This window comes from Polyodon spathula, chromosome 16 (genome assembly GCF_017654505.1).
Source record: "Polyodon spathula isolate WHYD16114869_AA chromosome 16, ASM1765450v1, whole genome shotgun sequence".
Classification (NCBI taxonomy): Eukaryota; Metazoa; Chordata; class Actinopteri; order Acipenseriformes; family Polyodontidae; genus Polyodon; species Polyodon spathula.
In genome coordinates, this window is record NC_054549.1 from 1,029,652 (window position 1) to 1,057,387 (window position 27,736).

A 27,736-nucleotide genomic window follows, 5' to 3' on the forward strand; every position below is an offset into this window, starting at 1 on the left:
ACCACTCACAATACTGGAGTCTCTGCAATAAGAACCACTCACAATACTGGAGTCTCTGCAATAAGAACCACTCGCAATACTGGAGTCACTGCAAGAAGAACCACTCGCAATACTGGAGTCTCTGCAATAAGAACCACTCGCAATACTGGAGTCTCTGCAATAAGAACCACTCGCAATACTGGAGTCTCTGCAATAAGAACCACTCGCAATACTGGAGTCTCTGCAATAAGAACCACTCACAATACTGGAGTCTCTGCAATAAGAACCACTCACAATACTGGAGTCTCTGCAATAAGAACCACTCACAATACTGGAGTCACTGCAATAAGAACCACTCACAATACTGGAGTCACTGCAATAAGAACCACTCACAATACTGGAGTCACTGCAATAAGAACCACTCACAATACTGGAGTCACTGCAATAAGAACCACTCACAATACTGGAGTCACTGCAATAAGAACCACTCACAATACTGGAGTCACTGCAATAAGAACCACTCACAATACTGGAGTCACTGCAATAAGAACCACTCACAATACTGGAGTCACTGCAATAAGAACCACTCACAATACTGGAGTCACTGCAATAAGAACCACTCACAATACTGGAGTCACTGCAATAAGAACCACTCACAATACTGGAGTCACTGCAATAAGAACCACTCACAATACTGGAGTCACTGCAATAAGAACCACTCACAATACTGGAGTCACTGCAATAAGAACCACTCACAATACTGGAGTCACTGCAATAAGAACCACTCACAATACTGGAGTCACTGCAATAAGAACCACTCACAATACTGGAGTCACTGCAATAAGAACCACTCACAATACTGGAGTCACTGCAATAAGAACCACTCACAATACTGGAGTCACTGCAATAAGAACCACTCACAATACTGGAGTCACTGCAATAAGAACCACTCACAATACTGGAGTCTCTGCAATAAGAACCACTCACAATACTGGAGTCTCTGCAATAAGAACCACTCACAATACTGGAGTCTCTGCAATAAGAACCACTCACAATACTGGAGTCTCTGCAATAAGAACCACTCACAATACTGGAGTCTCTGCAATAAGAACCACTCGCAATACTGGAGTCTCTGCAATAAGAACCACTCACAATACTGGAGTCTCTGCAATAAGAACCACTCACAATACTGGAGTCTCTGCAATAAGAACCACTCACAATACTGGAGTCACTGCAATAAGAACCACTCACAATACTGGAGTCTCTGCAATAAGAACCACTCACAATACTGGAGTCTCTGCAATAAGAACCACTCACAATACTGGAGTCTCTGCAATAAGAACCACTCACAATACTGGAGTCACTGCAATAAGAACCACTCACAATACTGGAGTCACTGCAATAAGAACCACTCACAATACTGGAGTCACTGCAATAAGAACCACTCACAATACTGGAGTCACTGCAATAAGAACCACTCACAATACTGGAGTCACTGCAATAAGAACCACTCACAATACTGGAGTCACTGCAATAAGAACCACTCACAATACTGGAGTCACTGCAATAAGAACCACTCACAATACTGGAGTCACTGCAATAAGAACCACTCACAATACTGGAGTCACTGCAATAAGAACCACTCACAATACTGGAGTCACTGCAATAAGAACCACTCACAATACTGGAGTCACTGCAATAAGAACCACTCACAATACTGGAGTCACTGCAATAAGAACCACTCACAATACTGGAGTCACTGCAATAAGAACCACTCACAATACTGGAGTCACTGCAATAAGAACCACTCACAATACTGGAGTCACTGCAATAAGAACCACTCACAATACTGGAGTCACTGCAATAAGAACCACTCACAATACTGGAGTCTCTGCAATAAGAACCACTCGCAATACTGGAGTCTCTGCAATAAGAACCACTCACAATACTGGAGTCTCTGCAATAAGAACCACTCACAATACTGGAGTCTCTGCAATAAGAACCACTCACAATACTGGAGTCACTGCAATAAGAACCACTCACAATACTGGAGTCTCTGCAATAAGAACCACTCACAATACTGGAGTCTCTGCAATAAGAACCACTCACAATACTGGAGTCTCTGCAATAAGAACCACTCACAATACTGGAGTCTCTGCAATAAGAACCACTCACAATACTGGAGTCTCTGCAATAAGAACCACTCGCAATACTGGAGTCTCTGCAATAAGAACCACTCGCAATACTGGAGTCTCTGCAATAAGAACCACTCGCAATACTGGAGTCTCTGCAATAAGAACCACTCGCAATACTGGAGTCTCTGCAATAAGAACCACTCGCAATACTGGAGTCACTGCAATAAGAACCACTCACAATACTGGAGTCTCTGCAATAAGAACCACTCACAATACTGGAGTCTCTGCAATAAGAACCACTCACAATACTGGAGTCTCTGCAATAAGAACCACTCACAATACTGGAGTCTCTGCAATAAGAACCACTCACAATACTGGAGTCTCTGCAATAAGAACCACTCACAATACTGGAGTCTCTGCAATAAGAACCACTCACAATACTGGAGTCTCTGCAATAAGAACCACTCACAATACTGGAGTCTCTGCAATAAGAACCACTCACAATACTGGAGTCTCTGCAATAAGAACCACTCACAATACTGGAGTCTCTGCAATAAGAACCACTCACAATACTGGAGTCTCTGCAATAAGAACCACTCACAATACTGGAGTCACTGCAATAAGAACCACTCACAATACTGGAGTCACTGCAATAAGAACCACTCACAATACTGGAGTCACTGCAATAAGAACCACTCACAATACTGGAGTCACTGCAATAAGAACCACTCACAATAATTGAAACATCATAAGAAACAGAAGGGGACATTTATTAGTGTAAAGAAATGTAATTTGAAGCTACTTACTCTTTAAATGACTCAGGATAGAAAATAGATTCAGGATGAGTTATGAGGAGTGGAAATATGCTTGAAACATTATTAATTAAAAATGAGATGCTTGCAAAGCCCTGTGCATTTTCAGTTTCACACAGCACTCAAAGATTAAACAGCTGAACCTGTAATCTGATTCTGACAAACTGCCACCAGGGAAATGAGATGAAAGCTGTGGTAGGAAGCGCACTTTGAATACACTGGAGTGGCAAGGAACATGCACCCTTCCAAATAAAGCATTCAAATGTATTTCTCACCTGATGGGTTCAGGCTTCAGGTGGTAATTTAAAGCATCAACAAGAAGCCTCTCTGTGAAGGGAGGCTTGTCACTCTTTCTCTGGATGTCCACATGGGTGGAGTTACAGAGCACGTCCACCCCGCTGTCCGTCCGGCTGGATACAGACATAGGGACCTCATTGGCTGGCCTCAGCTTCCGCACAGCTTCCTGTCATTGAAGGAAAACCAATAAATACACTCAATGTGTGTGGAGAAAACACAATGCATTCAGGTGAGATTCACTGTGTCTACGTCAAGCCAAAAATGACACTGCACACATGGGGAACCAGGCTAGACTACAAAAAAAAAAAAAAAAAAATCTGTTACAGTTACAAGTTACTTCAACAAAAACATAACTAGCTACAGTTAAAATAGTTACTTCTCAGGCACAGTTCACATTTTACAGATCTGTTTTTTCAGTTTTGGCCAGGCTGCAGCTCGAAGTCTTCTGTGAAGATCCAGCTATTGAAGCACTTTCTGATTTCCATGTTAGCCGTCTTCCTTATTTTAAAATATTTTCACATAAAGCGAAATACTTTACCAAATTCCGCTGCCTGTCTGAAAAGTAACAATTACAGTTACAAGTTACCGAAAAATGTAATCAGATTTCAGTACCACTGTGCATTTAATCAGATTTCAGTACCACTGCGCATGAAATGCATTACTCCCCTCGCTGGGCATAGGCTAGGAGGACAGGTGAAAAGCCTAGAAAAGGATAGGTAAGAAGGGGTTACACTGAAGTGTATAAAATCCTAAATGATACAAGTTAACACAAGTCACTATTGCAAATTCAGTTTAAGATGGGAAGGCACAAATGGAAGCTGAGTAAGTTCAGAAGACAGGAAGCACTTTTCTACACACTGATAAATGCATGGACTAGCTGACCAGGTGAGGCAGTAACATCTAAAACACGAACAATAGCAATACCAATAGCAACCCATTAAGCTAGATCCCATAGTGTGCTGACAGGGTGAGCCTTGAGGGGACCAACAGTCTTTTCTCGTTTCCAAACCTTTCTTATGTTGTTAATGTTTGTACTTCCACATTTCCTTTTACAAGACAATATGATTCCTGGCTGAATATCTGTACTACATTCTTCCAGTAGGTTAGTCTTCATAAGATTGCTTACCGGTTAGTTTACATTATCTAAAGTAGTTCAGCTGCAAGCTATCAAGCTTCCTCCCTCCTTGACGCTCGCTGGTCACTGTCACTGAAATAAACAGCCAGCCTCCTGTTACTACCTGTAGCAGCATGGGGGGGAATGCTACACGGAAACTTTTATTTGGCTTAGGGAAGAAAAATAAAAATGTAAATGACTAATGACAATATTCCTCCATCCAGGAGAGCAACCACCAAGAAAAGGTGTTAAAACCAGCACCCAAGACAACTGGAAGCTGCTAGAGACTGGACAATGCTGGTAGATGTTGGTCAACGGCTTATTTTTCCACCTGAGATTGCCACCAGTAACCTTCGACCAGACATTGTCTTGTGGTCTGGATCAGCACGCCTTGTTCATCTGGTACAGTTAACAGTGCCAAGGGAGGATGCTGTGGATGAGACGTATGAGAGGAAGAAACTTCGGTATTCAACTAGCTGCTGAAGTGGAACAGTGAGGATGAAAAGTCCAGGTTTACCCAGTAGAGGTGGGTTGTCCATGATTTGTGGCACACTCTACAACCCAGTTTCTCAGAGATGTCGGGTTCAGTGGTCAAGAGTTACGTCGCACAATGAAGCACTTATCTGAAGCAGCAGAAAGGAGCAGCAACTGGTTGAGACAGAAAGATTCTGGCTGGGGATCTCAAGTACAATAGAATGAAAGCAACGCTGATGTACGGGTAAGTAAGCTGGGCTGAGCTGAGTAGGGGATGGAGGGGGGTGATGCTGGGACGCCACAGTCACCGTCGAGCCCTCTTGAGGTGTGGTGGGCTAGTCGACGAACCACAGAGGATGGAAGGTGCCCACTTGAAGACCCCTGAGATGTACCCTACTTAGCTCAATCCAGGTGATTGTCATGCTAATGCGCTGGGGAGACCGCACTGTGGTTGATCCCCGATCGCAGCCGTTGTGTGTGCTGATGCGCTGGGGGGGAAAATAAGCTGATACTTGGAGCCAGCATTACACTTCAGCCATCAACAACAGACAGAAGGATATTTACATCATCAGATGGAAAGGAACGCAAATGGATGGAGATGCAGATGGATCACATTAGTTTACTGTAAAGCTACGTCTAAGTTGGTACTTATCTCGACAAGAACCAAGTTCAAATCGGCATGAAGCTTTAACATCTACTCTCATGTACTGGAAATCATCCATTCAGTCGTTTATACTTAGCACAAGTTCATCCAAAGCATGCTCTTTTGGACTGAGATCCGGCGATCGTGCCTGAAGCCTATGTCATGCTCCACAGTGATTCATCTGGCCTCCCAGTGCAATCAAGGAGCCCAGGGTATCCCTTAGAAAAGGTTACCATGGTAAATGCAAAGTGTAATAAGGCTATTAAAAGCATAGGTAAGCATTGTTTTTTATTTTTTAACAGTTGTCTAGTTTTTGCAGTTTCCCTATAAATAAGACTCTAAAGGGGCAATGGAAGGCAGGCTATCACAAAGGCTTTTCCTTTTAAATACAAGCTGCTAAATAGAACAAACTGGTTCAGTGGTTCAGGCTCCCTTACATTACATGAGATTGAGCCCCTCAATCCCATGAATGAAGAGACTGAAGCCTGCCCCTGAACAGCGGGATTCGATCTTGGATTCCATTCTTGGCAAATAATCAGCTGCAGCTGTGCTCTGAGCTGAAATGTGTCTTGCACATGTCTGCAGAAACTTCAAAGCTGCCCGATGTTTACATCCATTTTATTTTTTACATTTTGGATTCATTTTACATCAACAGAAAGATATAAATCCTTTATTTACAGTGGCTTGCGAAAGTATTGACCCCCCCTTGGCATTTTTCCTATTTTGTTGCCTTACAACCTGGAATTAAAATGGATTTTTTGGGGGTTTGTATCATTTGATTTACACAACATGCCTACCACTTTGAAGATGCAAAATATTTTTTATTGTGAAACAAACAAGAAATAAGACAAAAAAACAGAAAACTTGAGCGTGCATAAGTATTCACACCCCCAAAGTCAATACTTTGTAGAGCCACCTTTTGCAGCAATTATAGCTGCAAGTCTCTTGGGGTATGTATCTATAAGCTTGGCACATCTAGCCACTGGGATTTTTGCCCATTCTTCAGGGCAAAACTGCTCCAGCTCCTTCAAGTTGGATGGGTTCCGCTGGTGTACAGCAATCTTTAAGTCATACCACAGATTCGCAATTGGATTGAGGTCTGGGCTTTGACTAGGCCATTCCAAGACATTTAAATGTTTCCCCTTAAACCACTCGAGTGTTGCTTTAGCAGTATTCTTAGGGTCATTGTCCTGCTGGAAGGTGAACCTCCGTCCCAGTCACAAATCTCTGGAAAACTGAAACAGGTTTCCCTCAAGAATTTCCCTGTATTCAGCGCCATCCATCATTCATTCAATTCTGACCAGTTTCCCAGTCCCTGCCGATGAAAAACATCCCCACAGCATGATGCTGCCACCACCATGCTTCACTGTGGGGATGGTGTTCTCAGGGTGATGAGAGGTGTTGGGTTTGCGCCAGACATAGCGTTTTCCTTGATGGCCAAAAAGCTCAATTTTAGTCTCATCTGACCAGAGTACCTTCTTCCATATGTTTGGGGAGTCTCCCACATGCCTTTTGGCGAACACCAAACGTGTTTGCTTATTTTTTTCTTTAAGCAATGGCTTTTTTCTGGCCACTCTTCCATAAAGCCCAGCTCTGTGGAGTGTACGGCTTAAAGTGGTCCTATGGACAGATACTCCAGTCTCCGCTGTGGAGCTTTGCAGCTCCTTCAGGGTTATCTTTGGTCTCTTTGTTGCCTCTCTGATTAATGCCCTCCTTGCCTGGTCCGTGAGTTTTGGTGGGCGGCCCTCTCTTACCAGGTTTGTTGTGGTGCCATATTCTTTCCATTTTTTAATAATGGCTTTAATGGTGCTCCGTGGGATGTTCAAAGTTTTGAATATTTTTTTACAACCCAACCCTGATCTGTACTTCTCCACAACTTTGTCCCTGACCTGTTTGGAGAGCTCCTTGGTCTTCATGGTGCCGCTTGCTTAGTGGTGTTGCAGACTCTGGGGCCTTTCAGAACAGGTGTATATATACTGAGGTCATGTGACAGATCTTGTGACACTTAGATTGCACACAGGTGGACTTTATTTAACTAATTATGTGACTTCTGAAGGTAATTGGTTGCACCAGATCTTATTTAGAGGCTTAATAGCAAAGGGGGTGAATACATATGCACGCACCACTTTTCCGTTATTTATTTTTTAGAATTTTTTGAAACAAGTTATTTTTTTCATTTCACTTCACCAATTTGGACTATTTTGTGTATGTCCATTATATGAAATCCAAATACAAATCCATTTTAATTCCAGGTTGTAAGGCAACAAAATAGGAAAAATTCCAAGGGGGGGGTCAATACTTTCGCAACCCACTGTAAAGTATTCCATGACAATATTTTTTGCTTTCCTGTTTGATTCAGTTGGCACACGATATGTACTGGTGCCGTATATTTAACTGTACAGCACGTAGGTGGACTGCCAGCTGCATAAATACTGTTTGCATGTTTGGGTTTGGTTGTGTTTATGGCAGAAGGTTTTGTTAATACCATTCATACTAGCATGAAGTAAATCTAGGCAGAAGATACTCCATGAACATGTGTGTGGTACTGCAGATAATAAAGACAGTGCCCAGTGCATGTTCCTGGACTATCGTGTTTATCATGAGTGTGTGTGGTACTGCAGATAATAAAGACAGTGCTCAGTGCATGTTCCTGGAGTATCGTGTTTATCATGAAAGTGTGTGTGGTACTGCAGATAATAAAGACAGTGCCCAGTGCATGTTCCTGGACTATCGTGTTTATCATGAGTGTGTGTGGTACTGCAGATAATAAAGACAGTGCTCAGTGCATGTTCCTGGAGTATCGTGTTTATCATGAAAGTGTGTGTGGTACTGCAGATAATAAAGACAGTGCTCAGTGCATGTTCCTGGAGTATCGTGTTTATCATGAGTGTGTGTGGTACTGCAGATAATAAGTGTGTGTGGTACTGCAGATAATAAAGACAGTGCTCAGTGCTCGTTCCTGGAGTTTCGTGTTTATCATGAAAGTGTGTGTGGTACTGCAGATAATAAAGACAGTGCCCAGTGCATGTTCCTGGAGTATCGTGTTTATCATGAAAGTGTGTGTGGTACTGCAGATAATAAACACAGTGCTCAGTGCACGTTCCTGGAATATCGTGTTTATATAACAAGCTCCTTCACTGTGGAACTCACTTCCAAATTCTATCCGCAATTATAAAATAACTGTAAATTCCACATTTATATCATAAAATATCCCCATGTTATCATCATCTGTAATCTAGAAACAACACTCATTTGTAATTCTGATCACTTGTTCAGCAGCACTGCTAGCTAAGGGCACAGCACTAATTAGGCATTTACATGGCAGGGATGTGCACTGTCTACTCAATTGCATTTGGCATCACCATGGTGTGGGCTTGTTCTCCTGCTCTACTCTCTGGTTACGCTGGAATGCCTTAGCTTCTATAAGTATAGTTACAAATTAAACCCACTCAACAATGCTGTACATGTACCCTAATGGTGAAACCTACTTTCATAACAATAATGTACCCATCCACTGTGCCGAACTGTGAGCGACACGACTGAGGAGCAGGACAGAGACTTCAGGCTTCTTCCATGGCCACCACAATCCAATTGAGCACGTTCGGGATGAACTTGAACGATGCATTTGTCATCGCAATCCCCTGCAATTGCATGTAATATTAAAGACTGGGTGGATTAACATCCCTTGAGACACCTTCCAGCACCCTGTGGAGTCTATGTCACACTGTGACAGTGCTGCGATCAGGAAAAATTATGCTGCAGGTTTCAGAACCAAACAGACAGGTTGGCAAAATAACGGATCAGCATTATTATGAAATGAATACATTAGTTACATGGGTGAAATAATTGGGTTTGACTTGTGTCCCCCTAACACTCAATGAGATGTAGAGCTAGCAGTGTTCACTTTATATAACAATGTGATGATGAGCCCTGACTGCAAGCCCTGGCCCACGCTTTCTCTTCCTTCCCCGCTGAGGTAAAGCTCTTGATGTAACTAGTATTCATGCGCAGGAGTTAAACAAGCCGTGGGAGGAACAAAGAACAGAGGAAAGTTCCAGATATCAAACAGGACGCTGGGTTGACAGGGTGGACACCTTTTCAGTAATGCAAAGCGCAAAAACATAAAACTTGATATGACTAAATATTCCTCAAATTCTGAGAAAACAGATAATCCCAGAACTTCTACTGAATGGTTTTCTCCTTACACACGCGTGTGTGAGTGTGAGTGTGTGTGTGTGTGTGTGTGTGGGGGGGGGGGGTGGCAGAGGGGGCAAAGTTTCAGGGATTTATACATGCATATCATGCTGAAATCAGTTTCCATGCCAAATATTTCAGTGATCCATCGTACTGAACAGCATTTCCACAGCTGCTCATATTTGATGTATGTCTCATAACTGGCTTCTTCATTTCCAGTGGATTTTGAGAAGCTGTAATACTTTACCCAACTTTTACAGTAATGTGTTTATTTTGAGCCAGGTTCCTCGCTGAAATAGCATTAATACCAGTTGATTCTGCAACACATTAGCGGGAAATTGCTACTTCATCAGATAGTAATCAATGTATTTGTTGCTTCTGACCAGCTCAAACACAAGCTTGAGTCTAGCGGGGCAGAGACATCTAAACAGACAATCAAGGCTAGCATCCGCCTTGTCAGACTCCCAGCCAATCACAGAGGGAAGCAACTAGGCACTTACTGGGGAACTGTGCCAACAGGATGGACATGGGAGACAATGAAAACAGTGCTGTGTTGGTAATAATCAAGTTCTGAAATTCTGAATATATCATTAAAAAGAATACCTGGGGTTACATTTGAAAGTTCAGACATTTTTCCATCCAACTCATCTGATTCATATTGTTTACCTGGCTGTTATGAAATAAGGTGGTGAAACCTGACAACAACATGTTTCCCAACTCTTCAGCGTTACTCAAAATAAATACTTTATCCCAGCAGACTGTGACTTGTAGTGATACAAAAACACAATAAACACAGGGAACAGTGAACCCTACCAAAATAAAAAACAGCTGTGCTGCTATTCTGTAATACTGTAATTACAAGAAATCCCACTGAGTTTCTAGATAGGCTAGCTGTGATCTCCTTCACCTTGCTCTCACTCAATCACAGGGAGACACAGATAACCCTGGAGGGAGGGCCCATCACAGGAAGTGTGGTAGAACTTCCAGCAGCACTCAGAACCGCCTCATTCACCATCGCATTGAAAACATGCACATCACTACAATACACTCCCTAACACGGCTACAGACTCTCAATGAAAAGGGTGAGGACCATGATGTATATCACACAGACACATTGTTGAGCACAATACACCCCCTAACACAGCTACAGGCTCTCAGTGAAAAGGGTAAGGGCCATGATGTATCATACAGACATATTGCTGATGCTGAATCGCTGGGACCCTTTCCAAGCTGACAACATTTTGAGATCAACCAGCTGCTAGGAACTGGGTGAGCATAGATGGGCTGAATAGCCTCCTCTCGTTCTAAATGTTCTTATGTACAGAATAATATAGAATAAGAAATGCTAATAAATAGTTTAATGAGAATTAGATAAGCGGTACTGTACTTCAGACCTAGATGTCATTTGGTGAGGAATGAGGTATTGGTATGAATGACTACAAAGCGGAGCAACTTCCTGTGTTCTCTAGATTGGCTGAACAGGGTGGAGTGTTCAGAGGTGGAATGAGAAAGCAAGATAGTAAGCACTAGAAACAAATATAAGCAATTGCTACTCGTGCTGGCTTTAAACCAGCACGAGACTTGCTTGGTTTAGTGTTCGCTTTATTTTGTGTTTTGTGTGTTTGTTTTGGCCCACGTGCCGTTTTGTTTTGTATATGTGTTCTGTTTAAACTTTGTGTTTATAATTAAAATGCGCAAGCAGGGCATTCATACCCCAGAGCTGTCTGTGTCTGTGTCTATCTTCCTGCCTCCACTATATTCCCATCTCCAGGAGACAGTTAACTTGCTTTCCCAGTGTTTAAATTGCCAAAATGTCCTGACAGAAACGCTCTTCACTGTTTCCTGTCCTTCTGCAACTTCAACAAATGTGCGGGTTGAAAGCTACAGGGTGCAAAGATGAGCCTGTTCCAAACACACTCCAGACACTAATGTGAATGCTGTCTTGAAATGCGCCACGTGGCCCTCATAACAGCAGCCAGGCTGAGCCTTGCCTTTGGCTGAACCACATGAAAGAAGGGCATTTCTGCAGAGCAATCGAATGTGCATCTGCATCAGATCAAGCAGCACTACCATGGCATGACAACATAGCGAATGGGTGTTTCGTTCTGTTGGAAGCTTATAATAATGCTAGGCATGTCTAGAGCTGACAGATATTTTAATTGCAGCCCTTTGTTATTCTGAAGAGATGTCTGAGGTTTGAGTGCAGTGCTGTGTTGGTTACCATAGGAATACATGCTTTAAAACTGAAAGGATTTTAAAGTTACTCAACACAATCATTTCATTTCTAAAAATGAATATTTAACAAGCCTTGTGGCTCAGAGGGCTAATTCACTTGCTCCTTATACCTTTCATGTCTGGAGGTGGATCAGGTCACAGGTGAACTGAGTCTGAATAACCTCTAGTGGATATTATTCCACATTTAATAAATCATTTATGTCACAACAGTTTGGGACTGACAAACTGCTGGGTTAGGACAGAATACCAAACAGTAGGTTTCATTCTTAAAACTTGTAATTGCAAGTATTTGGATGCACAGAATTAAAAGACAGTATTTGGGAATCTCTTTGTAAACAGTCGTATTCACTTTCTATTCAGAAAAGTTAGTATAAATAATAAAAAACAGACTACACTGCAAATGTTTATCACTTTACCATTTACTTCCCATCTCCGCATAATTATCATAATTATGTGTGCAATTTAAAATGTTTACAGCATCAAAAACATTAACCTCAAGATAAAGCTATAATAACTAACAATGATAAACTTTGTATGAAAGCCAACATAAAAATGATCCGAAGGAATTCGGTATAGCTTTCTGTCACACTGCACTTTCTCTTGTATTTTCTTTCTTTGTTTTTCTTTTGCAAGTCAGAAATGTATCCATTTCATCAAATACCAAACACAAATTCCACCAACCACTATTGCTGTTACTAAAATGCAGCCGTGCCTTATATACAAAACAAAAAACTTCAATGTATGAGTGTTGCGATTATTATTTATTTTTACCAGAGCATTCATACTGTACTTGTAAAGAACGCAGAAAGACTGTGCTTCCCTGATTGGAAGGCCTGGTGGTCCTGTGGTTGAAGGAGAGGCTTGCTGTTACCAGGAGGTTCACCCCCAAGTCTCTGTAAGTCACTTTGGATAAAAGCCTCTGCTAAATAATAACAATAATATTCATAATAATTAATATTCAATTTTACAACAAATTGAAAACAGCACAGTTCATGAGCAGCACAGAGTGGAATCACCAGGCGCCTGCTTCACCCACTGTAATAATATATATGAGAGTGGAAATCCACTCATTCGGAATCACGCATGCGTACAGGTGGAAAGTACGGACGTGACAGATTCTGTGGGGTTTTTGTTTCATCAGTGGTCCATTTTGAGCTGCAAACAAAAATGGCCAACAGTGATTTAGAGATAATATATAATACTGTTAAAAAAATAAATTTAAGATTACCCCTGTTTGAAAACCCCTGCTCCAGTGGATATTATTCCACATCTCAGAATCATCATATAATCTCTAGTAGATATTATTCCACATCTCAAAACCATCATATAATCTCTATAGTTATTATTCCACATCTCAGAATCATTATATAATCTCTAGTGGATATTATTCCACATCTCAAAATCATTATATAATCTCTAGTGGATATTATTCCACATCTTAGAACCACCATGCAATTCTCCAATTCAGGGCAGTGTATGTACACTGGGGTGTACCATCTGGGGTACAAAACCCAGGACATCCCAACAGAAGAGGGGCTGTTAAAAGTGTAAACCCTTTAGAAGTCCTATATTATCCAATAGTCAACATTGATAATATTGCAGCAATATTGTATCTTGATTTATCTAACTTGTGCTCAGTTTAAGGTCCTGGCATTGCAGTGTTAATGTGGTAATCTATATCGGGTTGGAAACGTAAGATTAAAAACTGTGTCCTTTTAGTGTCCAGGAAAGCATGTTGAAATCCTTTCTTTGAAATCTCTTCCTCTGTCATGGCCTGGTAGGCTGCTTGGGCTTCCCCGATCAGGCAGGAGCCCAGCCGACTGGCCCAGTATTCCCGAGTCCATGACGTGGCAGTAGCCAGCTGTTCAAAGGTGACCAGGTATCCCTCCGGGTCATCTTCCATTGTCATTTTCTGCACCCACGCTAAGGGGGCGCCATGACGGTTCCTTCTGGTACTTGGGGTGCTTCTCTGATTCCGATCTTCTCGATCGTACACCTCTCCTCTCTTTCTCTCCGCAGCCTCCTGTCTCTGATCCAGCACTTCCATCAGCGTGGAGAGTGCAGTGACGTCCATGATACAGTGTTTTGACAATACGTGTGGCAAAGCGGTTTGTAGTGCACAGTGGTGATGCGGTGCTCAGGAATGATAGACATAAGACAGTTCACAGTGAAAAACCAGCTCTTTATTTGCTGATAATAAGAATACCTGGCTCTACATAACAATGTGTATAGCGCAGGTAAACCACGGGGTTCAGTCACAAAATAATAATACACTACACAAAACACACACAAACACAACACGGTCACAAGTCCAGAGTGAGTGCTGTTAGTGACAGTGCTGATTTACAGGTTTATTCGTGCTCAATGGTAGAGTGCAGTCCGAGTTTAATTGCTGGCGGTTTAGCTGCAGCTCCCGGAGGTTAGCCTTCTATAATGACAAATAAAACAGTTTAAATAGATAGGCAAAAACAACACACAAAACTCACGGTTTCTTTATAACACAGTTCATCCTTACAGGTCTTTCCATAATCACACCCAAGGAACAGATTGCTCGGCCTCATCCCCTGATATACCTTCAAGCCCGCCCCCTTCAGTAGCGAGTGCAATCACGTCTCTTCCAATCCACGACTGGCACCTCAGCTACCGTATTAGGACGATGACTTTGGGTATTGTGGTTCCGCCCCCTTTCTAGATGACCAACTTCCAATTGATCCTGGAATAAACTGTCCAACCATCCAGTCTGTATCTGCTACACAGCGCCCTCCTGTGTCGGGAAGGAGATTGTTGACCCAGATTTATTCGCTCTCTGTCACAGTGCTTTGAATAGTTGTCGTGTTGGAACATCCAGTTGTGCTTTAAACCGAGTTTTGTAGCAGAGGGTTTCAGATGATTGGCCAGTATCTTTACGGAATCCATGTTACCATGTATTGGAACTAAATTTCCAGTGCCATTAGAGGAAAATCAGCCCCAAAAACAGATATTACCACCTCCATGCTTGGCAGTAGCTATGGTGCTCTTTTCTTTGTATGCCTCACCAGACTTTCTCCAAACTTAACGACTATCAGAGTGAAAATCAGATTTTTGTTTCATCACTCCACAAAACCTTTGACCAGAACTCCTATCCATCATTCAGACACTGTTTTGAAAATTTGTCCTTGTGATGTTTACCTAAGAGTGGCTTTTTCCTTGGCCTGCAACCATTTGCCTTCACCAGGTAATACTTGACCTGTGGTTGAAATGGAAACCCCAGTCCCCATTTGCAGCCAATTCACTTTGAATACCTTTGGCAGTCAATCTCAGATTGTTATTAACCTTCCTCATAATCCTTATACTTGTTCTTGGTGAAAGAACCTTCTTTCTTCCAGACCGAGGGAGCGTTGTGATAGCACCATGAGTCTTGTACTTCTTGATAATAGAAGCAATAGTTGAAATTGGGATTCTCAAATGCTTGGAAATCTTCTTGTATCCTTCTCCAGCTTTATGACAATAAATCATTTTCTGCCCATTTTCCGATAGCTCTTTACTTTTTCCCTATTGACTTATATGCCTAACCCTTTTATACTTTCTAAGAATGTTCACCTGCAATACAACATTATCTAGACTTTCTAGAATTAGGTTATGCAATTATCATACTGAAATTGCATTTTTGGAGTTTTGCAAAAAAAATGCTGAAATAAGTATTCAGACATCTATTTCTTTTAATTTTTTTCCCTCATCCACAAAAGCAAAACTACAAAACATATTTTTTTAATTATTTGTTTTCGAGAGCCAAAACCATGCAGAAACCCTTCCGTGGGGATTGCTTAGTGTGCTGATCAGAGCTGAAACCATGCAGAAACCCTTCCACGAGGATTGCTTAGTGTGCTGATCACAGCTGAAACCATGCAGAAACCCTTCCACGAGGATTGCTTAGTGTGCTGATCGGAGCTAAAACCATGCAGAAACCCTTCCACGAGGATTGCATAGTGTGCTGATCAGAGCTGAAACCATGCAGAAACCCTTCCACGAGGATTGCTTAGTGTGCTGATCAGAGCTGAAACCATGCAGAAACCCTTCCGTGGGGATTGCTTAGTGTGCTGATCAGAGCTAAAACCATGCAGAAACCCTCCACGAGGATTGCTTAGTGTGCTGATCAGAGCTGAAACCATGCAGAAACCCTTCCGTGGGGATTGCTTAGTGTGCTGATCACAGCTGAAACCATGCAGAAACCCTTCCACGAGGATTGCTTAGTGTGCTGATCAGAGCTGAAACCATGCAGAAACCCTTCCACGAGGATTGCTTAGTGTGCTGATCAGAGCTAAAACCATGCAGAAACCCTTCCGTGGGGATTGCTTAGTGTGCTGATCACAGCTGAAACCATGCAGAAACCCTTCCGTGGGGATTGCTTAGTGTGCTGATCAGAGCTGAAACCATGCAGAAACCCTTCCATGAGGATTGCTTAGTGTGCTGATCAGAGCTGAAACCATGCAGAAACCCTTCCGTGGGGATTGCTTAGTGTGCTGATCACAGCTGAAACCATGCAGAAACCCTTCCACGAGGATTGTTTTTAGTGTGCTGATCATTCAGCTGAAACCATGCAGAAACCCTTCCACGAGGATTGAATAGTGTGCTGATCAGAGCTGAAACCATGCCCGGTTACTTCAATGGGGATTGCTTAGTGTGCTGATCAGAGCTGAAACCATGCAGAAAACCTTCCACTAGGATTGCTTAGTGTGCTGATCAGAGCTGAAACCATGCAGAAACCCTTCAGACTAGGGGGATTGCTTAGTGTGCTGATCAGAGCTGAAACCATGCAGAAACCCTTCCATGAGGATTGCTTAGTGTGCTGATCAGAGCTGAAACCCTCCACGAGGATTGCTTAGTGTGCTGATCAACTGAAGATCGGATCAATAAGGTTTGTACAGAGACACATGGACAGTAGAAGTGAGCAACTGCTGGATAAACCACAGCAGGATTGTTTTTATTAACAATCCCGCTGGATTGCATTCACCACTTATTTTTGGGGGTAATCCCGGTGTAACCCCTAAGACTGAAGGAACAGCTCCCTCAGTCAAGCTGGTAGTACCATTAGCCCGGTTACTTCAATCCCCTCTGCTTACTACTTTAAGCACCCCATCAAAATCCACATGCGCACATAAACAGTTCACTACTTCCCTTAATCTGACAAAACATTTCACATGTACGCTGTGTGTAAAGAGCAAGTCAACGCATACAGACTAGGGGGAGAACGACTATGGATTTGATAGTAAAATCAATACTAAAAATAGTCTATAGGTCGACTAGTTGCCACTTTAAATCAAATATGTAAAAGCCATGTGTTTGATGACGCCTGGTGCTCTGATTATAACCAGACACTTTTGAAACACTCTGCTGCTTGTGCACTATATTTTAAAACTGCTCTGTGCTTGGAATGCTTTAAAACTTGACCTGTGATCAGTCCACTCCCAGATTCACAGCTCCACTGTCACTCTTCTATTCCACTATACGGTGCTGAGCGGGTGCGACCAGCCAAGTTGAAAGGTCAGTGTGTCACATGATTAGAATGGATTGTGTTTGAAGGTTTCTCCAAAGAGATTCTGATCAAGCCATCTCACTATTTTTCACATTTTTGGGGTTAAAATAAAGAACATTTGCACCACACAGTTACTGTGCATTAGTAGTAAATTGATACAAGTTGTGGTATCACCGTACCTGTGCATATATATTTAAAGAGGAGAGACCGGTCTATTGAGGGATCCCAAGTCATTGTGTTTCCAGGCTGGTGACACCAGGTCTGTATTTCTTATTGTATGCTGGGGTCATTATTACCATAACAGTCACACACCCCTGTGCTATTTTATAACCTCACATTAAAGCATAATATGGTGGTGAGAAACACTAAACTGACGGCAAAGTACGACTATGTATAGGCCTGTTCACCTAAGCAGCTGGAAGCAGTCATTGTTATTAGCACACCTCCAGTTAAACATGTGTTCACCTGAGCAGCTGGAAGCAGTCTTGTTATTAACACACCTCCAGTTAAACATGTGTTCACCTGAGCAGTTGGAAGCAGTCTTGTTATTAGCACACCTCCAGTTAAACATGTGTTCACCTGAGCAGCTGGAAGCAGTCTTGTTATTAACACACCTCCAGTTAAACATGTGTTCACCTGAGCAGCTGGAAGCAGTCTTGTTATTAACACACCTCCAGTTAAACATGTGTTCACCTGAGCAGCTGGAAGCAGTCTTGTTATTAGCACACCTCCAGTTAAACATGTGTTCACCTGAGCAGTTGGAAGCAGTCTTGTTATTAGCACACCTCCAGTTAAACATGTGTTCACCTGAGCAGCTGGAAGCAGTCTTGTTATTAGCACACCTCCAGTTACACATGTGTTCACCTGAGCAGCTGGAAGCAGTCTTGTTATTAGCACACCTCCAGGTAATTCTGAACTCTGAGGATGTTTTGGTGTGTTGGCGTCTTCATTACACCACTGTAAACAAAAAAACAACTGCTTAGTAAGGTCCTGTGTTACAAGAACCTGTCATTTACACCAGCCAGGTGTCATGGAAACATTGGCCATGCAATAACATCACCATGATAGGAATGCTTCTCACACTATGCATTGCTCCTGCTCCTGGGATATTAAAGACTGCTTTTTATATCAATAAAATAGTTTGACTGGCTTATTAAACCACAGTTTAGTACCAAATATCAAGCTGCATGTTAGTCATAAAATTTTATAAAACGCTCTGCTCAATGACTTAATAAAATGTAGTAAAACATTGTTTAAATAACTCTGGAATGAAAGCTTTGTGTATAGGGGACAGGGTATTGTACAGTAGTGTGAACACAGTGGTAGCACTGGGGGCTGTTCAATATATAAAGACTTCTATCCTGAAGCACAGGGACTATTCAATATATAGAGACTGCTATCCTGTAGCACTGGGGGCTATTCGATATATATACACTGTTATCCTGTAGCACAGGGGTCTATTAGATATATAGAGACTGCTATCCTGTAGCACTGGGGGCTATTTGAGATTAATTAGCAAAAGAGTAGTTAATAAGACCCCACTATTTGAATTCAGCTCAAAAACAACTTTTCACCTACCTATATTTAGTACCGCAATACTGGAAAAGTATTAGATACCGAACTTTGGACGAAGTCATTGTTTTCCAATAATGAATCCGGATACAATATGCTGCAGCGCACAATATATCCGCACAGGTACTGTACTTCAACTGCAATATCTACAACCAGCTCGTTTTAAAAAACAAACAAACAAACAAACGATCTAATTTTGTTCCACTGAACACTTGTGCTGTAAATGACTGTAAATTCCACATTTAACACTGCTTACGGCACTGTGTATAGGGAATACAATTAATCAGAATTCAATATTTTGGTAAATTTACCAACATGACCATCACGCTTTTTAACTAATCTGGAGCAAAGCGACTCAGTTAAGAAAGTCCTCTTAGATGTTTTATAAAATGCCTGGTGAATGATTTGTTCTAATTATTTAAACCATGTTGTAAATAATACATATAATTTGTGTGTAGTGCAGTGTCTATCGCTGAAATGTATTTAAGTTGTATTCATTTTAAACACTACGACTGTTTATATTTACTGAGCAGGCTTATTGACAAGATCCACAATTCTGCCAGTTTGAGAGATAGAGCACTTTCGGGTCTCATGAGGAAGGTTTGAAAGAGGTCGCTGCTGTTTGCGTACTGGCAGCAAGGAGGCGTGTTCTTTAAAATTAGTTGGGGACTATCTCAAAAGTATTGTTCATGTTTACCGCCGTAACTGCAGGGCAAACTGCGTGAATTAATCAGCGGTATTGTCAAAAGGGTATTAACTAATAATCTGTAGCTGGTGTGTGTCTTATAAATATGCAACATTGTGTTTAGAAATACACCTATACTGTAGGAAATGGCAGAATACATACACGAATTTGGTTGCTAGGGTAGTTAACTCTAATTGTAGATTGCTGTATGTAGCCTGTTTCTGTTATTGTTAACCATGTATCTGTATGGATGTAGGGAATATTTAAACATGAGCTCTCTTGTAAATCCCTTACAAATGAGTTTTGCCTACTGGTAGCAAACTGCTCTGATTTCAAACTGCCTTCAACAGTGCAGTGGAAGTTTACTAGAGATGTGATTATTTGATTCTGTTTTAAGGATTCTTCAAATTAACGAGAAATTTAACAAGAGCTGAAAAAATACCATTTCAAGTATCGTCAGGTTTGTTATTTTCATCTTTTGGTTTCACAGACCACGGTAAGCACTAATCTTGTAACATTAGTAACATTAGTTAGCCCAATACAATGGCACTACAGGTAATATTATAGGATATAAACTGGTATTATCCCTAAAGATCCTGTGCAGGCATGTCTCTCAGGATGAGTGACAGTAAGATCCTGTCAGGCATGTCTCTCAGGATGAGCAGTAAGATCCTGTCAGGCATGTCTCTCAGGATGAGTGACAGTAAGATCCTGTGCAGGCATGTCTCTCAGGATGAGTGACAGTAAGATCCTGTGCAGGCATGTCTCTCAGGATGAGTGACAGTAAGATCCTGTCAGGCATGTCTCTCAGGATGAGTGACAGTAAGATCCTGTCAGGCATGTCTCTCAGGATGAGCAGTAAGATCCTGTCAGGCATGTCTCTCAGGATGAGCAGTAAGATCCTGTGCAGGCATGTCTCAGGATGAGCAGTAAGATCCTGTCAGGCAGTAAGATCCTGTGCATGTCTCTCAGGATGAGCAGTAAGATCCTGTCAGGCTCAGGATGAGCAGTGTCTCTCAGGCATGTCTCTCAGGATGACAGTAAGATCCTGTCAGGCATGTCTCTCAGGATGAGCAGTAAGATCCTGTCAGGCATGTCTCTCAGGATGAGTGACAGTAAGATCCTGTCAGGCATGTCTCTCAGGATGAGCAGTAAGATCCTGTGCAGGCATGTCTCTCCAGTAAGATCCTGTCAGGCATGTCTCTCAGGATGGCATCCTGTCTCTCTCAGGATGAGTGACAGTAAGATCCTGTGCAGGCATGTCTCTCAGGATGAGTGACAGTAAGATCCTGTCAGGCATGTCTCTCAGGATGAGCAGTAAGATCCTGTGCAGGCATGACAGTGAGCAGTAAGATCCTGTGCAGGCATGTCTCTCAGGATGAGTGACAGTAAGATCCTGTGCAGGCATGTCTCTCAGGATGAGCAGTAAGATCCTGTCAGGCATCAGGTCTCCTGTCAGGCATGTCTCTCAGGATGAGCAGTAAGATCCTGTCAGGCATGTCTCTCAGGATGAGTGACAGTAAGATCCTGTGCAGGCATGTCTCTCAGGATGAGACAGTAAGATCCTGTCAGGCATGTCTCTCAGGATGAGACAGTAAGATCCTGTCAGGCATGTCTCTGAGGCAGTAAGATCCTGTGCAGGCATGTCTCTCAGGATGAGTGACAGTAAGATCCTGTGCAGGCATGGCAGTAAGATCTGTCAGGATGAGTGCAGTAAGATCCAGTGCAAGATCCAGTAAGATCCTGTGCAGGCATGTCTCTCAGGATGAGTCAGGACAGTAAGATCCTGTGCAGGCATGTCTCTCAGGATGAGTGACAGTAAGATCCTGTCAGGCATGTCTCTCAGGATGAGTGACAGTAAGATCCTGTGCAGGCATGTCTCTCAGGATGAGTGACAGTAAGATCCTGTGCAGGCATGTCTCTCAGGAGGCATGATCTCTCAGGATGACAGTAAGATCCTGTGCAGGCATGTCTCTCAGGATGAGTGACAGTAAGATCCTGTGCAGGCATGTCTCTCAGGATGAGTGACAGTAAGATCCTGTGCAGGCATGTCTCTCAGGATGAGGTGACAGTAAGATCCTGTGCAGGCATGTCTCTCAGGATGAGTGACAGTAAGATCCTGTGCAGGCATGTCTCTCAGGATGAGTGACAGTAAGATCCTGTCAGGCATGTCTCTCAGGATGAGCAGTAAGATCCTGTCAGGCATGTCTCTCAGGATCAGGCATGTCTCTCAGGACAGTAAGATCCTGTGCAGGCATGTCTCTCAGGATGAGCAGTAAGATCCTGTCAGGCATGTCTCTCAGGATGAGTGACAGTAAGATCCTGTGCAGGCATGTCTCTCAGGATGAGCAGTAAGATCCTGTGCAGGCATGTCTCTCAGGATGAGCAGTAAGATCCTGTGTCTCTCAGGCATGTCTCTCAGGATGAGGATGACAGTAAGATCCTGTCAGGCATGTCTCTCAGGATGAGTGACAGTAAGATCCTGTGCAGGCATGTCTCTCAGGATGAGTGACAGTAAGATCCTGTGCAGGCATGTCTCTCAGGATGAGTGACAGTAAGATCCTGTCAGGCATGTCTCTCAGGATGAGTCTCTCAGGATGAGCAGTAAGATCCTGTGCAGGCATGTCTCTCAGGATGAGCAGTAAGATCCTCAGGCAGTAAGATCCTGTCAGGCATGTCTCTCAGGATGAGCAGGCATGAGGATGAGTGCAGTAAGATCCTGTGCAGGCATGTCTCTCAGGATGAGGATGCAGTAAGATCCTGTGCAGGCATGTCTCTCAGGATGAGTGACAGTAAGATCCTGTGCAGGCATGTCTCTCAGGATGAGCAGTAAGATCCTGTGCAGGCATGTCTCTCAGGATGAGTGACAGTAAGATCCTGTGCAGGCATGTCTCTCAGGATGACAGTAAGAGTAAGGCATGTCCTGATCCTGTCAGGCATGTCTCTCAGGATGATGTCTCTCAGGATGCAGTAAGATCCTGTGCAGGCATGTCTCTCAGGATGAGCAGTAAGATCCTGTCAGGCATGTCTCTCAGGATGAGCAGTAAGATCCTGTCAGGCATGTCTCTCAGGATCAGTAAGATCCTGTGCAGGCATGTCTCTCAGGATCAGTAAGATCCTGTGCAGGCATGTCTCTCAGGATGAGCAGTAAGATCCTGTCAGGCATGTCTCTCAGGATGAGCAGTAAGATCCTGTGCAGGCATGTCTCTCAGGATGAGTGACAGTAAGATCCTGTGGGTCTCTCAGGATGTCAGTAAGATCCTCAGGCATGAGGATGAGCAGTAAGATCCTGTGCAGGCATGTCTCTCAGGATGAGTAAGATCCAGTAAGATCCTGTCAGGCATGTCTCTCAGGATGAGTGACAGTAAGATCCTGTGCAGGCATGTCTCCTCAGGATGAGCAGTAAGATCCTGTGCAGGCATGTCTCTCAGGATGAGCAGTAAGATCCTGTGCAGGCATGTCTCTCAGGATGAGTGACAGTAAGATCCTGTGCAGGCATGTCTCTCAGGATGAGTGACAGTAAGATCCTGTGCAGGCATGTGAGTGACAGTAAGATCCTGTGCAGGCTTGTCTCAGGATCAGTAAGATCCTGTCAGGCAGTAAGAGTCCTGTCAGGCATGTCTCTCAGGATGAGCAGTAAGATCCTGTCAGGCATGTCTCTCAGGATGAGCAGTAAGATCCTGTGCAGGCATGTCTCTCATGAGTCAGTAAGATCCTCAGGATGAGGATGAGTGACAGTAAGATCCTGTCAGGCATGTCTCTCAGGATGAGCAGTAAGATCCTGTCAGGCATGTCTCTCTCAGTAAGATCCTGTCAGGATGAGATGACAGTAAGATCCTGTCAGGCATGTCTCTCAGGATGAGCAGTAAGATCCTGTGCAGGCATGTCTCTCAGGATGAGTGACAGTAAGATCCTGTGCAGGCATGTCTCTCAGGATGAGCAGTAAGATCCTGTCAGGCATGTCTCTCAGGATGAGCAGTAAGATCCTGTGCAGGCATGTCTCTCAGGATGAGCAGTAAGATCCAGCAGTAAGATCCTGTGCAGGCATGTCTCTCAGGATGACAGTAAGATCCTGTGCATGTCTCTCAGGCAGTGTCTGTCAGGATGAGGATGACAGTAAGATCCTGTGCAGGCATGTCTCTCAGGATGAGCAGTAAGATCCTGTCAGGCATGTCTCTCAGGATGAGTGACAGTAAGATCCTGTCAGGCATGTCTCACAGGATGGGCAGTAAGATCCTGTGCAGGCATGTCTCTCTCAGGATGTCTCTCAGGATGACAGTAAGATCCTGTCAGGCATGTCTCTCAGGATGAGTGACAGTAAGATCCTGTCAGGCATGTCTCTCAGGATGAGCAGTAAATGATCTAAGAATAAGTCGTTTGGGTAGCTAACTGGTTACCCAAGTCAGTAGTTGCCATTGCTCTCTTTAAAATAAACCGTTGTTGACTGGAGAGAATGAAGATCAACGCGTGGAAAGGGTTTGCTTGATCAGCTACAGAGAGAATGAAAATGTAATTGGATTCTTTGGCTTCTTTCCCTATCACAATTAAAGCTAAACACAATGCTTACATGACAGCAACACAACCTAATTGCATTGCTATACGTTTTTTGTACAAGTTTATAAGATGTTGGTTTGGGAGATCCCATCTAACCCGCCCATTGATAATCTGAACAGCCGCTTGAAAACAACGTGGAAGCGCCTAAAAATGTACACTTTTGCGACGATCCCTGATTCGCCTTCCTCCCGTAGATGCACAGAAAAGCGGGGAATCTGGTTACTCTGAAACATATTGTCACAGCTACTGCACTGGAATAACTGCGCGCTGCAGAAACGCAGGAGGAATACAGGATTGCTCATATTTAATCACCTGTCAGTCCCAGGCAATGAGCATTTTACATTGAAGGTTTATGAAGAAGGAATAAGCTTGAACCATGACGATTGATTTTGAAGAATGCATTAAAGATTCTCCCAGATTCAGGTAAGATTTGAAAAGGGGTGTGTGTGTGAGTGACTGCCGATGTGAGAGCCCTACATTCTGCGAGTAGAATAGCATGGTTTTGCTCGGCGTTCCCAGTGCACGCTGCTCTTGTCGAAAGGAATAGCAGTACAGCAGGTTTATGAAATCACATCGCTGTAGACGGCAGCTGCCGCAATAGCTTTATACACATTCTATTTGATTTGAAAAAGGCGGTTGCAAAAATTAACAAACATTTGGAAGCAAATGGACAACGTATTCCCAGCCATATACGGTTTGTCTAGATGTATAATTAAAACTGCAGTATAGCATGGTTCATTCTGTTTGGAAAAGAAAGGCTTACATGCTCTACTGGGTTGTAATCTCGGGTTTTGTAATACGGTTGGTTATTGAATGAAAGAACATGGTTACGTGGGTCCGTGGTTTGCTGCTCTCATGATGCATTTGTGTATGTGGAGTGTTAATATTGACAATTAAGGCAAATGCATATCGCGTTTGCCGTTCATATATAGAAGTGTTCAATGTTAGGATACTGCACTGCTTTGTGTAAATCCGTTAAAATGCAATAGAACTGAGATCAACTGCAACGCGGGTCAAACACAGACAGCCTGGATTGCTTTTGTCTTTAAGATCTGTCACGCAAATGCACAATTCCGGTCTGTTATACTGCAGATAGTACCAGATGCATTGTAGACGTACATTACTGGGAGGAAAACACTGAAAAATAAGATGAGCTGAACCTTGATTTAATACCATGATTATTTCTGTGTAGGTGGTGATACTGTATAGCAAACCTATGACATCACTGATCAGTTCCATATGCTGTCTGATGTTGTGTGGGTGAAAATGTGACCCTCATTTAGAACCCCATTAGGACTCTGCTGTCAGCTGTCAAAGCTAGCCTGAGTGGAGACAGACTCGGGTGCGAGGTGAGGGTGCATTTGGCTGATGCATTTAGCTGATGCAAATGTGCGTGTACGGGTTTGCAGGGAAGACAAAAACGTGTTAAATGCGCATTATTATACAAATACATCCAAATACAACAGTATGCTATAAAAAACACTTTTGTGGAGAATGTCTTGAAGCGTGTGTGGTTGTACAGTTTGCACTAGAGTCAAACTCGCTATAAAACGCGGTTCATTTCTGGGCTGGCGTCCAAACCTGGAGATTATTAATGGCTCTGTCTCAGTATCTCGATTGGCTTTGTATTGTTGAGCTTGCACAGCGCGTCACATGTATTTCAATTCCAACACTGTTGCTTCAGATCGGGCATCTTTTTGTGCGTCATTGTAAAACAAATTGCATTCGTTATGTAAGAGTCTAATTTTCCGGTTTTGCAGATGCTAACAACAGGCACTGATTAGCGTGTATACTGGCTATTGTAATATACTATTCTGTAACCCTATAACTCAATCCATGGCAGGCTACCCTAACACAGATTCACATTGATTTTATTTCAAGTAAAAGCTCCATTTTCACAATGGCAACTGCTTATGGTTCAATAACCCAGGCAGTTGGTACAGTATTTATTTTTATTATTTTTTATTTTTTTGGATTTCGCCAATTATTTTTCTGATTTTTCTCCCGAATTTGAAATGCCCAATTATGATGGAATCATCATTTATGATTTAAACAAAGCCACTGTCAGAATGTGCTCCCAGTATAAACATCAAAATGTATTTCCATGTCAAAAAGATACCTTTGCCTTTCTATTGGATATATATATATATATATATATATATATATATATATATATATATATATATATATATATATATATATATATATATACACATACAGTGCCTTGCAAAAGTATTCAGGGTACAAAATAATATCCAAGTGTTTGGATATCCCAGTGAGCACAGTTGGATCAATAATCAGGAAGTGGAAGCTGCATCACACCACATAGGCACTGCCAGGAAAAGGCCGTCCCTCAAAACTCAGCACTCAAACAAGAAGGAGACTTGTGAGAGAAGCCACAGAGAGGCCAACAATCACTTTGAAGGAGCTACAGAGTTCAGTGGCTGGGAGTGAAGTAATGGTTCACCAGTCAACCATATCAAGAGCTCTGCATAACACTGGCCTGTATGGGAGGGTGGCAAGAAAGAAGCCGTTACTCAAAAAGTACCATCTGAAAGCACGTCTGGAGTTTGCCAGAAAGCATGAGAGTGACCCAGCTGCGATGTGGGAAAAGATTTTGTGGTCAGATGAGACCATGATAGAGCTTTTTGGCCAAAACTCAAAGCGCTATGTGTGGCTCAAACCTAACACTGCCCATGCCTCAAGACACACCATCCCTACAGTGAAGTACGGTGGTGGCAGCATCATGTCGTGGGGATGCTTCTCATCAGCAGGGACTGGGCATCTTGTTACAATTGAAGGAAGAATGGATGGTGCAAAATACAGGAAAATACTGCAAGAGAATCTGCTTCAGTCCGCTAAAAAACTGTTTCAGTTTTTTTTTTTTTTTTTTTTTTTTTTTTGAAATATTTCCCAACATAAAACCAATGTCACCTTACAATAATTGATTTTGAGGTTCAGTGTTTTAAAATAAAATATCGAACAGAACGAAATTTCAGTGTACCATTTGTAATTCAGTAATATGAGAGAATTGGTCAGGGGTCTGAATACTTTTGCAAGGCACTGTATACTATATATATATATTATATATATATATATATATATATATATATATATATACAGAAACATGAAAAAGCAATATTGTATTTTTTTCATGACACGGGTTACATTTCTTTTGAAAACGGTTCTTTTATTTTCTAACTCAAACCAATAAGCTTAACTTCATCAGTATTGACATTTCTGAGAAAGAAAAGTACAGTAATTACCCGAATCCTGCTCACTGTGAACTATATCCTCTCAGACCTCCCATACAGTATACCGCACAAAACAGAATGCATGTGCTCTGAAAAGGGTGATCTATCTTACTTCTATTAAACACAGACACAGATGTGAGTGAGTGTTGTAGGAAATTGAACATGTAAAAATGAGACTGCACTCCCCTGGTTTAGGGAGGTAACAACCTGGCTGTTTTAAATGTGACAGTCTGCCAGGTTAAGATTAAATGTGACGGTCTGCCTGGGTAAGATTAA

At 42.5% G+C, this 27,736-nt stretch overlaps 2 protein-coding genes and 1 long non-coding RNA gene across 7 annotated transcripts in view; 1 reads left to right on the forward strand and 2 right to left on the reverse strand.

Annotated features, from left to right (window-relative positions):
* LOC121328900 (tRNA pseudouridine synthase-like 1) overlaps positions 1-13,957 on the reverse strand; it is a 35,409-nt gene extending 21,452 nt beyond the window's left edge. Inside the window, exons 1-2 of the mRNA XM_041274039.1 lie at positions 13,658-13,957; positions 3,202-3,389 (exon numbers count right to left, since the gene is read on the reverse strand). Coding sequence (XP_041129973.1) covers positions 3,202-3,389; positions 13,658-13,957 — 488 coding nt within the window. The remainder of the gene's footprint in view (positions 1-3,201; positions 3,390-13,657) is intronic.
* A 214-nt stretch (positions 13,958-14,171) lies between these two features.
* On the reverse strand, positions 14,172-19,266 carry LOC121329312. The gene is made up of 3 exons (XR_005951759.1): positions 18,974-19,266; positions 17,861-18,352; positions 14,172-14,311 (listed from the first exon to the last, which is right to left on the reverse strand). It is a non-coding gene; the product is annotated as an uncharacterized LOC121329312 (long non-coding RNA).
* Positions 19,267-24,448: 5,182 nt separating this feature from the next.
* Positions 24,449-27,736, forward strand: part of LOC121328750 (arf-GAP with coiled-coil, ANK repeat and PH domain-containing protein 3-like) — a 152,899-nt gene continuing 149,611 nt past the window's right edge. For all 5 annotated transcript variants that reach the window (XM_041273782.1, XM_041273781.1, XM_041273783.1 and 2 more), the window contains exon 1: positions 24,449-24,629. In XM_041273782.1, coding sequence (XP_041129716.1) covers positions 24,583-24,629 — 47 coding nt within the window. In that variant the 5' untranslated portion in view covers positions 24,449-24,582. The remainder of the gene's footprint in view (positions 24,630-27,736) is intronic.